The 13,881-nt window shown below is 38.1% G+C and overlaps 1 protein-coding gene across 3 annotated transcripts in view; it reads left to right on the top strand.

The window, feature by feature from the left end:
- LOC134678915 (amyloid beta A4 precursor protein-binding family B member 1-interacting protein) overlaps positions 1-13,881 on the top strand; it is a 79,764-nt gene that overhangs the window by 50,329 nt on the left and 15,554 nt on the right. For 2 of the 3 annotated variants that reach the window (XM_063537660.1, XM_063537662.1), the window contains one exon: positions 32-127. In XM_063537660.1, the coding sequence (XP_063393730.1) occupies positions 32-127 (96 nt within the window). Of the gene's footprint in view, positions 1-31; positions 128-6,259; positions 6,541-13,881 lie in introns of those variants that run through there. The other variant, XM_063537659.1, reaches the window with a different exon arrangement.

Here is a 13,881-nt window from a genome sequence, read left to right as displayed (position 1 = left end):
ATATCAATGCAGATGATGTTGTTGGTTGCAGATGGCGCTGGTCGAGGAAGCAGGCGCGGGCGCCGCCGCCGACGACCCGGAGGCCCTGCTCAACGAGTGGCTCGGCGAGCTCACCGTGCTCACGGCGGTAAGATACTACGCTTACCACACCTCCCTACATATAGTACATTTTGTACCTCAACTGTCATTTTAGATGTCATATACCTACATATAGATACCTATTATTTTAAGGTGTAAGGTATCTGCAAAAATTTTATTATACATATCTCATATACAACATGTCCCAAAATTCAACGATAAGCTGGCACCAGAAGATGAACCTGCTCATGACTACTTGAGGAAAACTAATAAAAATAATTGAAGAAATAATTTAAAAATTGTACACATGGTCCTTAAAAATACGTGTACCACTAGGGGTCTCGACTTTCATTTTTTTTTTGTAATTTCATAATAAATTGAGATACATATTTTTTTTCCTCGAGTAGTCATGAACAGGTCCATCTTCTGGTGCCAGCTTATCGTTGAATTTTGGGACATGTGGTATATGAGAAACACGAATTTCACTAGGGAAGCGCTTCAATTACCTAAGTATGTAGTGTACTGTCATTTTATTTAATCGTTTTATCTTGTAGATATTTATATACTTACTTAGGAGTCGGTACCTATATTTAAATTGGGTTTCGACATGCGTTGTTAATGATTCAAAAACACCACCTGGTCAAAACAGCGAATCGACATAACGAGATGGTTAAAAAAACCGGGCAAGCGCGAGTCGGACTCGCGCACGAAGGGTTCCGTACCATAATACAAAAAAAAAAACAAAAAAAAAATGCAAAAAAAAACGGTCACCCATCCAAGTACTGACCTCGCCCGACGTTGCTTAACTTTGGTCAAAAATCACGTTTGTTGTATGGGAGCCCCATTTAAATCTTTATTTTATTCTGTTAGTGTGTGTGTTGTGTGTTGTTTAGTATTTGTTGTTATAGCGGCAGCAGAAATACATCATCTGTGAAAATTTCAACTGTCTAGCTATCACGGTTCGTGAGATACAGCCTGGTGACAGACAGACGGACGGACGGACGGACGGACAGCGAAGTCTTAGTAATTAGGTCCCGTTTTACCCTTTGGGTACGGAACCCTAATATAAAAAAAAGGAAAAAATAAATGAAGATCTGCGTGTAGGTAGGTACGCACACGTGTGAGGAACCGCAGCCGGCGCTCGCAGCCGGCAGGTGCGCGACCGTATGCGCCCGCGTCATGATTTTGCTCGTGCTCGAAACCTTTTAAATTATTATGTATATTTATTATCTTTTGGTCCCCTGTCCCCGGTTGGATGTTCAGCCTGTTCAAAACACCTTTGCCACAGGCTCTTAAACTGCAACAAATATGGACGGCATTAGTTGAAGTGGGTATAATATATTGAGTATTAAGTGGTACTTTATAATTATGGGCAGTCGCCTATTGAGTTCTCGGGTATCAATTTTAAATTCAGATAATACATATGTAGTTATAAAAATTGGTATCTATGATATACTTAGGTAGGTTACACGTCATTATGTAGCTATATTGAGCATAGCGTCATATTGAGCATACCTAATAAATACATTTATTACAGCAAATAAAGTAGGTACAAGTTATTACAGTATTGCAGTAAATACATAAAATCCTTACATACAAATTAAAATCTGACACAAAATCACATTAAAAAAATAACTTAGGTGATTATTATTGTAATTGAATTACTAAAGTGCTTTTATTGAGGTATGCCGATACGTTCACACTTTAAGAATACTTACTTAATATTTTTCCGATACTTTTATAGGGTTACCTTTAAACTACATTCCACGATACTCTTTCCGAACAGACTGTAACAGCAGCTATCGTTGAAATTCGACGGAGTCGTAAAATCTTATATCTTAGTGTCATCCTAAATACCTAGTCATAATGAACTTTTGACAAATGAGTTTAGATCACAAATAATTTTTTGTTAGGTACTACATACGTAGGTACACACCATTATCAATGCCGACTGTACTTTACGCTCTTAAGTCAAACTAAGCAGATTCATCCACACGAATTATTTAAGCCAAAACCCGAAAGTTTCACTCAAATTATTGTATTTTATTTAGGTAACATGCAAATTTAAGTATATGAATATTTAAAGTACCTAAGTATGTAAATAGGTACCTACATATGTAGTTTAAAACTGAGTTGCAAAAGTATGTCATTGTTAGTTATATAAAGTGTGTTTTAAAACTGGACCTATTTGACTCGCGATAACTGACGAATTATTTTAAGAACATTAATATTATCACTATTATCAGTATCACTTGCAACACGAGAAGACTAACTTTTTTTTTTGTTCGCAACCGCTAAAGCAACGACAGCTGTGGCCCATCATCCGCCTGAACCGGCCAAAAAACAACGCCTCTACGAAATTTAGGCACATCACACATGCTGTGTGAGTCCGTAGGAAAAAGCAAATGCATGCTCTTTCCGCCCGTTGCCTCTATTAGACGTTTTAGTTCGTCTCTACAGAATTTTGTGCTCTAGCATAGAGATAGCTCTAGCATTACATCTTTAGGTGGGCGTTCAACGCGTATACCCGCCGTAATCGAATCGCTCATCGGTTCGCGTTTCATTAACATTTGACAGAGTGTTCGCGAGAAATACTTACACTACTTAATTCCACACCATTCATATGAAGATATATTTATAGAAAAAAATCACGAACATAGGTCTAAAACGCACCTTTTTTATTGTTGGCACAAAAGCTAAATAAAATATGAAAATTGCTTCAAAAAGGCGCAATTTTATTTTTGACCGAACTCATCGATTACTTTTTTAAATTTTTTATTCTTTTAACACGAGTGGATCCGCTATTAGGGACCGCACGACAGCCCATGCTTAAACTAGGTAAGTAAGATTTAGAGAAGGACCTGAGTCCTGAACCCACGGGGCCTTATACAGAGGTAGGTAAGCGTAATTACACTTTCTTAACACTTTTAATTTTAATATTTTTATGCCTCTTATGAGCTTTTGTACCCTCGAGCAAAAATTTACTAGTATAGGTAGGTATATTTAGGCATCTGCACTTCTGCAGTCATATTAATATTAGCCATACAATAAGAATAGAGATTTCGCGAATTACAAAGAGTCTTCTCTCGTGCTAATGTAAATTTTGCTTTACTTTCTTAACGAAAGCCGGTCAGTTGGTTCTGTATGCGTGAACTGCTCTTGGCCTGCGTGAGCAGGTCTAAGACAAATTGTCATTATACCTAGGTAATCGTATTTAATATACCTACTGTTCTAACTAGGTATTGTTTATAAATATCATGTACATGCATGCGGATTTATATATTTAATGTACCTACAATACTTAGTTAACTCAATTAAATCTGTAAATAGAGCTCACACCTTAACAGGAACCTTGAATATTTCAGCAAGTCACCTATTCGTTTTATTAAAAAAAAAAAATTCAAAATAATATTTATATAGGCCGAACATGACATGATTAATTAAGCAATAGATTTCAAATAAAATTGTACCTGCCTAAAATGTATTAAATGTAATGTTCAATATTTAGTGTAGGTTTGTATGTAAGCCAGGTGTGCGCTATTATCCGGCAGTGGCGCGTCGCGCAGATTGCTCTCAGTCACCTTGCGTAGCAGGTGCACCCGCCACTGATTTCGTTTTAACATCCTCCCGGTAACCATGACTTTGCTTTACTTTCGCTTGAATGTGGCTCGATCATTAGGGTACTACAGGGTATTTGTTAGTCCCATAAAAACATTAAGTAGGTAATACCTACATGTAAAAAAGCTCTCACAACGTACTCCTTAATTCTACTTACTGCGAAAATAATTTGGAGGCAAATAATAAAATAATCTACTTGTGTAATTTATCCAAGAAATATATTTCAGACAATAGCCAATCGCATAATATTAAAAGGTGTTATGTATTTCTATCCATACATAATAATAATAACCTCTGTATATCCACTTTATTAACAATGGTATTAAATAGGTACCTAAACAATATCAATATTTTTCTTTTAGGTGTTTTTAACATTTTAACATATCAGTCCCATCAAAACCTACTGTAGATAGTAGGTTTTGATGGGACTATATAAAAATTGTACCTGTTTTAATCTAAACGCGTCCTTAATTTGAAGTGTACCAATACCGTTCTACTGTATTGTTGTCGAACCGCAGGGGATGCATGGGAATTTATTGTGAATAAATAGTAGTCAGCATAATTGCTGACTAGACAAACTGCGAATTGCTATTATTTATTAAAGTACAGGTTGAGAGAGCAAAGTGGTCGTGTTTTTTCGTATGTATTTAATTGATGCGTCTGTCAGCGCCGAAGATTGAATGCCGATGACACATCTGTCGCGGCGGCAGGTGGAGGCAGACACCACCTGTTGCTTTTTTTATGCTGGGCCACCTTTTTATGCGGGTCGAGGTACCTCCTAATGCCTTTTGCTTACAGAATCCGTCCGGAAGCAGAGATTAATTTCATTTAATAGCGATAGTGAATATAGCCTATATAATGGGAAGGGTACCTAAAGGCAAGTGCTAGATATATTTTAAGCTCTTCCTTAATTAATAGTAAGATATTGCGAAAGCCAAATCTCCTAATGTAATTAAAGACACTTTGAGTGCAGGGAGATACCTATTTCCGCTCACTGGATACCTATTTCTTTGAAACTTGGCATTATTTTAATCAAAAAATCTAAAAAGTCAAAAAAATATATCAAATTATGCAAAAATATTTTCCGGTATGTCAATATCCAGAGAGGAAAATGAGGACTACGTTTGTATGGAGAATTGAATTGTATTAGGTATAATAAATAAGGTATATAGTAAACTGCAGTCGTGATCAAACCGATTGTGGCACTTTTTTACTCTCTATTTTTTAGGGTTCCGTTCCCCAAAAAGAAAAAACGGAACCGATATAGGATCATTTAGTTGTCCGTCCGCCCGCCCATCCGTCTGTCTGTCAAGACCCTTTATCTCGGGAACGCATGGAGATACAGAATGTAGTGCATAATTGTTTTCCATCGTATATTCTCGGAAACGTTCGTATTTGTCATGCTAGTTGAGTCAATGTCAGTACGTATTATTGTACCGATACTGACTGAAATAGCAAGACACGTTCGTAAGTTTCCGTGAAAATACGATGGAATATAGGTATGTACCATACTTCAGGTCTACAGGCCCTAGAAGCTGTGAAAAAATCAGACGTCTAAGTTAACGTTAAAAAAAAGATACGGCCGCTTATGCTACATAAAACCTAGGTAAATTTCGACACTCATAAGGGAATCAACATTTATAGGATAATTTCCGTTGCCCTAGAACTACTTATGAAATTTGGCAAGTAATGTCGTTTACTCTACAAATACAGGGAAAATTTGGAACCTGTAAATTTGTAAAAAATTAATAAGTTAGATTTGTACGGAACCCTCTGCCACTATTGCGGATAAAATGCAACTACCTATCTCATCATTTTTTGAAGAATAAAGAGAGACTTATCTAGCTGGTGTGCAGAATTAAAAAGATTTTACTATCTCTTCAATTTTTTAACGTTCTTGTGAATGAATATGAATGTGAGGGCTTGATTTCTGTTTTCCACCCCAATCATGATTTGTGTGGGTTGACTATGTGCGGGTGAGGAGTGATACGGTACGGCTGACGTTCGTGTGACATAATGCCTCCAACGCGTCGTGGTCACCGTTTTTGTGTGCGTGCGTCTGGGGAGTGTGGGTGCGCCCGACAAGATCGGGACAGTAGGGAAGCGCCGGGTGCCACGCGAGCTTCAGCCGGGGGGACTCACGCACACACAAACAAGTCGCGCGCCCCGCACACGTGCACATTACGCAGTGCTTATACTGGTCTCCCTTCCCCTGCGCTGTAGCTTGCTCGCTGCTGCTTGGCGGGCGCTCGCGGTCCATAATGTGTCAAAACTCTAGTTGTGTTTGAGATTGCGTACGTTGTACGCGTTTTGTAAGCGGGCAGTGTAAAATTTCTTTGTCCTATAGTGTATAAACAAGTAATTTCAAGTCGTAATCGAGTATTTATGTATTAAGATACAATATCGTCTAAGTGAATGGGCGAGGTCAGCAGTGTACGAATAACTGTGTCTGTATTAGGTCCCGCGCAGACTCCTGTGGCACTCACTCGGACATTTTACTCCTTTTAGGGCTTCCTGCCGTGTTGCATATTTTCTTTTCGGTATTTCCTGAAGTACAAAACACATTCTAGATTACAGCAGTTATGAACTGTTTTTCATAAGTTTTAAGTGCAGCGCCGTGTCGGCGCATTGGCATACTTAGCCGATAAAATGTGAAGTTCTGTTTTATGAGTCACGAGTTGCAATGTAAGCGGCATGATGGATGTTCAAGTGAGCGAGCCGAACAAATGGCATCGTGGGGGTCTCTTGTGTACACTTAACAGAAGTTTTCGGCTGGCCAGTGGCAGATCCAAAAACGCTCATATCGATAGCAGACCAATAAGCATTCCTGAGATGTCGTCAACGGTGAGTAGGTACCTAGTTACATACTTTTCAACTGTAGACGAACAGTGCTGTTGCATGTTAATAGGGAATCCAATGGAAGCGGAAGGGGGAGGATGTGATTGTTATTGTTAGGGCAGCCAATGCTAGCTGAAAAGCGTCATCTTGAAGTCCCCGTGGTAATTAGTAGCGTAACAATAATAACACGTGCAAGTGATCTGCGTGCGTGCTATGCGTGGAAAAAGACCGCGAGAGGAGGGCGGAGGGTGGCAGCGGCCGGAGCCGGAGCGTCGACCGGCAGCCGCCACACATGCTCGGCGCCGTACTGTAGGCCGACCCGGCTCCGGAACAAGGATCTAAGCCCCGGACCATAAGTTAAGCCCTCCCTAAGTCCCTATTCTGTCACTAGTCGGGAATGGGAGTGATATCACACTAACGGCGCGATTCGAGAAATGAATTAGACATTCACTAGACATGAAATAGTAACGATATGTGACTTTCCACGGCAAAAGGAACCTTATGGCTGTTGGCGCTTGCACTATTATTAACACCGCTCCAATATTATTTCGGCCATAAGGTACCTTTTGCCGTGAACGTCATATATCGTTACTATTTCACATCTAGTGAATGTCTAATTCATTTCCCGAATCGCGCCGTAAATTCCGATTGTTTTTCCGCCACAGATTCGAATAGGCAATACCTATTTTACCTTTGCTATACAAACGTTTTATTAGTAGGTATCTTATCACAGTATAATTTGTTATTATATAATCCAAATTTTTTTTGGTACTTAAATTAATATTAACTACCTATATATAATTGTAATCCAAATATTTATTAAGATACATATTTTAACCATCAGGTTGATAGTATAAATGATCTGGGGGCCTAGTCAAAATGACAATCGTACATCGACAAACGCCGATCGAAAAGAAAAAAATATCGGGATGAGAAATGCAACTAAAAGTCACGTGGTCTTCAGGTCGTCCCACAGAATATTGTAACGGTGCGTGTAACGAAGCGTTACACTATCGACCTTCATACTATTTCTGGCACCATACAAATTCTAAATTCCTTTTTGAAATTCAAATCCTATTCCAAATTCCATTCAATGATTTTTATTTTCAGTTCGATCACATACTTTGATCGATAAACATCATTTTATCTAACGGACTGTACTTCCCAAGTTTCTAAACACGACCGTTTAAGTGTGATTTTTATTAGTAAACGTAATAATTCATAAGTGCGTGCAGTTCAGTATAGTGCTCGTTTTGTGGCCCTGCACACCTTCCAGATATATATCTACATCATCACCAAGGCACATATTGTAAGTTATTTGATTTCTAACCTTCTGAATTACGAAAGTATTTTTATACATACCTATCTGTTAACACGTAACCTGTATTGTTACAGGTGCCTTTTTATTTAAATAATAAATACCCCTCATCGCTCTGGATCCTGCCTTTTCATTCCCATCATCCCCGTGAGGCTCCTCTACCTGCCCCCTCACACTGGCGCCATCAACGTGCTCAAACCCGGACCTGACAAGACACCCACCCGCCCTACGACGCTGAGCAGCCCGTTCCAGTACCTCCGTGCCAGCACCTGCTCCTACCCAACAACCGCAACCAGCTGTTCCAGTCCTACATTTTTCCTTTTTCTAACAATTTTTTTTTTATATTGTTTGTAATTGCTAGCTTTAAGATCTTTTCAAAATTCTAAAAGGTTATAGTCGACCCAACTCAAATTTTCGCAATATCTCTCGGCCTAACATCATTTTATTTAATTTTCTATTTTACAACCAACCTTTTATCTAATCCTCAACCGTTTAACCAAAATTCCCCCCTTAAATAACCAATTACATATACATCTATCATCATTCATCATCTTATACCAATTTATCTATATCTATTTTCTAATCCCTATTATGCCAACGTCCTACGCTTTTTGTCGCGCCACGTAACAAAACTCTTAACATAGTGATTACACAAAACATCTATCACATACAATTACACAATCCAAGATTTCCACTGAAATCTCACAAATTGGTTTCAATCCTAAGTGTTTTTAAAACTCCTTGGAGTCACTGAAGTGCGAACCAATCCTGACTTACGGCAGTACTGTTGGAGATAATCCGATAGCTTATCCTTCACCCGATTAAATAAATATACACAACTAAGCCTAATATCACAATAAACTTCTCCTTTCGATTCAATAAAAAATAAAATTTAATAACTATATATTTTATTTATATTGATAACATCAGTTAGGTATTCTCTTCGTGATAGGTATCCACTTTAATAAACAATGAATCCAGCACTATTAAATAAACCTGAACTCATCTATGAGCTCAAACTCAGGAACATTCAGTTCCCAGCCACCGCGCAGGCTGATGATTTAAGACAGCTCCTCACTCCAAATTTATTCGCGGACCCGTGTTCGAATCTCTCCAGCCCATATGATCTTGAACAGGATATCACCGAAATTACCAGATGCCTCACAATAGTTTCTTCTCAGCTACAGCTTGCGACCACCAACCAAGCGAAACACGATAGAATAGCGGTTTTCTTATTTCATTTATATAACAGAATAGAACGTCTCCATATTACCACTGAATTATCTCCAGAAATTATTGACAACTATTCGAAAATATGCGAATTTTTGTCAAAATGTCAAACAAAATTTAACATGTCACAACCGTCAACAACAACGTCAACTTACGCATCAGCAACCTCTTTGATAGATGATTCCACAAATTTAGACCTACTTGCTCGAAAATTAACCAACCTCTCTGAAGCAAAACCAAGCGATTTTAAAAAATTCAACTATAAAGGCGATAGTTGCCCTTATGATTTTATTCGAAACATCGAAGAGTTTGCAATTGCGCGTAACATTGACGACAAACGCTTACACAAATATATATACGATTTTTTATCAGGCACTCCTTTAGATTGGTATAGGTCAAAGAAAACAACCCTTACAGATTGGAAATCATTTAAAACCCACTTCTTAAAAGATTTCGAATTGCATGACCATGACCACAACTTACTACAAAATATACATTCCCGTAAACAAAAACAACATGAACGAATAATAATGTATTTTTCAGCCATGGAAGCCCTCTTTTCCAAATTACATGAACCCCTTTCTGAAAAACAAAAAATAGATATCCTCCGTAGAAACATGAGCCCTTATTACAGTTCCAGATTAGTTCCTACAGATGTTACGTCTATAGACACATTATTCCAATCGTGCAAATGGTACGAAAGCTGTAATACTACCTCTACTTATAGCTCTAGCAACTATACCAACATTCAACAAGATTCTAACCATACCCCCCCTTCCCAACCGTACATACCACCATTCCCATTTAATAAACCGGTCCATACTGTAACAGCACCACCTTCTACGTTACGTTACTCCTGTCCGCGTTGCAGAACAAACGATCATTCTTTAGATATTTGTACAAGTAAAAATATAGTATGCTTCCGCTGTGGCAAACAAAATGTCACTTTTGCAAAATGTACAGTTTGCCATAAATTTCCAAAAAACGCATAAAGGAGAAAAGTAACTTAAATAAAACTACTGCTACAGAATGGAACCAATGGTTAGATACCATTAAATTATTTATGTCATCATACAATACTACATCAGCACTTTTCACTCAAGATCCATACGATGAACGACCTTATGTCAACATCCAGACAAATAATTTAACTTTATGTGGCCTCTTAGACAGTGGCAGTGCTTTAACTATTTTCGGAAATAATTCCCATAAAATTCTCTTATCCCACAATTTTACCATAAATTACGACCATAAAGTCGTAGGCTCTGTAGCCGACGGCTACCCTATATACTCTATTGGTACAATTCAACTACCAATTTCGTACAAAAATATTGTGGCTATTATTACCGCTCATGTTATCCCTACTGTAAAGCAACCCTTGATTCTAGGCACAAATTTTTGGAGAAAATTCAATATAGCTCCCCACATATTACCTGACATGACGTCATATTCTGATAAACATATAGATACCCTAGTTATTTCCACCTGCGACCAACACATCACTAATTATGACAACCTTTCTGAAACTCAACAGTTAATTTCAGATACTATTATTGAAAAATTTAAAAATATTTCAACAGAAACCAAACCCTTAGGACGAACCCACCTCATTGAACATCACATAGATACCGGTGACCATCCACCAATCAAACAGCGATGCTATAGGCTTTCACCAGAGAAACAAAAAGCTTTATGCAAAGAAGTTGATGAAATGCTAAAGCTTAATGTTATCGAACCCTGTGAAAGCCCATGGCTAAACCCTGTCATAATAACTCCTAACACAACACCAGTACCATGAAGAGGCCGAGGAAGCAGGTTCCAGTAGGGCTTGAAATGGAAATCAACAGGCATACCCAGGGTTGTTGAACTGCGGTGTGGAAGGCAAGGGGAAACCACCGCACTACACTCCCTTTACCCCGCAGCAAAGATGAATAGTACAATTAATGAAAATACAGTCCTTGACAACGGGCTTCCACGACGTAATATACCGTGGCGGTCCGAGTCCGGCAGGGGCAGAAGCAAGGCTGCCTCGGTCGTCATCCCGCGAAACCCTTGTCAGGATATGAAGATAGGAACCTGGAACGTGCGAACTATGCTGCCTGACGGAAAACTAGAAGAGCTTTTGAGTGAAATGAGAAGATTAGACATAGACATACTAGGTATAAGCGAAACACGCTGGGAAGGAAGTGGAGATTTTTGGAAAGATAATCACAGAATAATTTTTTCAGGAGAAGAAAGAGGAAAGAACGGTACGGCTATTATTCTCAATAAGAAATGGGGCCTGCAAATCGAAAACACGATGCATCTTTGTGATAGACTCACAGCTGTGAAAATAAAAGCGGAACCGCAAAATATGCTCATTATTCAGACATATATGCCAACTAGTTCACACCCGGAAGGAGAAGTAGATAGTGTATACGAGCAAATAGAAACACTAATGGATACAAATAAGGAAAAAGAACAATTGCTAATACTAGGAGATTTTAACGCAGTGGTGGGAGAAGGTAGAGACGGAGAGACAGTTGGTAGGTTCGGGCTGGGGAATCGCAACAGAAGAGGAGAAAAACTGGTACAATTTTGCAAAGAACACGACCTAACAATAACAAATACGTTATACGATCAACCTTATAGAAGACGTTACACATGGAAAATGCCTGGTGACAAAGCTAGATACCAACTAGATTATATATTGATAAAAAGAGAACACAGGAAGTGTGTAACAAAATGTAAGAGCTACCCAGGAGCTGATGTAAGTACGGATCACAACATGGTTATGTGCAATCTTAAAGTCAAACCAAAAAGATACAAGAGAGTAAATCGAAGCAAGAAAATAGATCTCAGAAAACTAAAATGTGATATTGAAACTAATGTGCAATATAGTAACTCAATAGGAGGAAAATTATTAGAGTATAAGGATAAATATATAAGTGACAATTCGATTAATGAAATAGATGAAAGATGGGACGATATAAAGAATATAATGAAGGAAAGTGCCAAAGCCACTGCGAAGAAAGAGAAATTGATCCCTAGGAAAAAATGGCTCACGGCAGACATTATAAGCTTGATGATAGAAAGAAGGACTATAAGAAACAGAACTGATGAAGAAAACCTGCAAAACTATAAGAGAATCACAAATAAAATAACGTTGTTGTGTAGAAAATCAAAAATAGTAGATATGGAAAAAGACTGTGAAATGATTGAAGAACTCATAAAAAAAGGGGAAAATGACAAAGCATACGGAATCATAAGAGAACTACATAGGAACCATAAAACCAAGTCAACAGCAATAACAAACGAGAATGGGCATATAATAACGGACAGCAAGGATATTCTGGCAAGGTGGATAAGATATGTAGAAGATCTATACAAAGGAGATGGACTGGAAGAAAATGATATAGAGATTGAAGGGGAAGTGCCTAAAGATGACATGGGGCCAGAAATAATTAGAAGAGAATTCGATAGAGCACTAGGATCAATAAAAAACGGAAAGGCCGCAGGTGCTGATGACATCTATATAGAAATGATAAAATACGCTAACAACCCAATCTTAATGGAAGAAGTTTTTAAGCTGGTGTCGAATATGTACGCAAAAGGAAAAGTACCCAAGGACTTTACAACGACGAAAACAGTAATGTTACCAAAGAAAGCAAACACCATGAAGTGTGAGGAACACAGAACGCTTAGTCTAGTATCACAAGCTTCAAAAATCCTATTGAAGATAATACAATATCGCATACGAGATAAGATTGAGAGCAACCTAGGAGAGGACCAATACGGATTCAGAAAGCAGAAGGGTACTAGAGAAGCAATACTGGCATTGAGATTGACTTTAGACCGACGATTAGATATAGGCCATAATACAAGTGTAGCCTTTATAGATCTGGAAAAGGCTTTCGACAAGGTGGATTGGAAGCTGATGATGGGCAGACTTAAAGAAATAGGATTAGACTACAGGGATCGGAAGATAATATATGAACTATACAGACAACAAGAAACAATTATAGAAGTAGATAATGAAAAGGGAATGGCTAAAATAAAACAGGGGGTAAGACAGGGATGCTCATTATCACCACTCATATTTAACGTGTTCATTGAAGCTGCCATCCTAAAGGTTTTGGATTCAGTGAAAGAGCAGGGCATTCAAATAAATGGAAAGAGAGTAGTATTTGTTAGGTTTGCGGATGATATTGCAGCCTTAGCCAATAACAACACTCAATTAGAAAAGTTGGTAAATACAATGGATAAAGTGTTTCAAGAATTTGGACTAAAAATTAATGACAATAAAACTAAATTCATGGAAGTGTCTAAGACAGGTAATATAAAGAGTGAGCTAAAAATAAGGGGAAGAAATATAGAACAAGTCAAGAACTTCAAATATTTGGGAAGTATTATAACAGAGGACACACGATGTACTCCAGATATAAAAGCAAGAATTGCAATGGCTAAGCAGACTTTCTATAAGAAGAAAAACCTTTTCAAATCACGTATATCCTTAAACATACGGAAGAGATTTATGAAAACATATATATGGTCCATCGCACTATATGCATGTGAGACATGGACGCTAAATAAGAGAGATGAAGAATACCTACAAGCATTTGAGATATGGTGTTGGCGTAGGATGGAAGGAATAAGTTGGACTGAAAGAGTTACGAATGAAGCTGTTCTAGAGCGAGTGAAAGAAAAGAGAAGTCTAATGAGTGTTATTAAAAATAGAAGAGGAAGAATGATAGGACACCTGCTACGACACGACCACTTCATCGGAAACATTATAGAAGGGAAAATAAATGGAAAGAGAG

This window comes from Cydia fagiglandana, chromosome Z (genome assembly GCF_963556715.1).
Source record: "Cydia fagiglandana chromosome Z, ilCydFagi1.1, whole genome shotgun sequence".
Lineage (NCBI taxonomy): Eukaryota > Metazoa > Arthropoda > Insecta > Lepidoptera > Tortricidae > Cydia > Cydia fagiglandana.
Note: the sequence above shows the minus strand (reverse complement) of the source record. Positions and strands in the feature narration are given on the sequence as shown.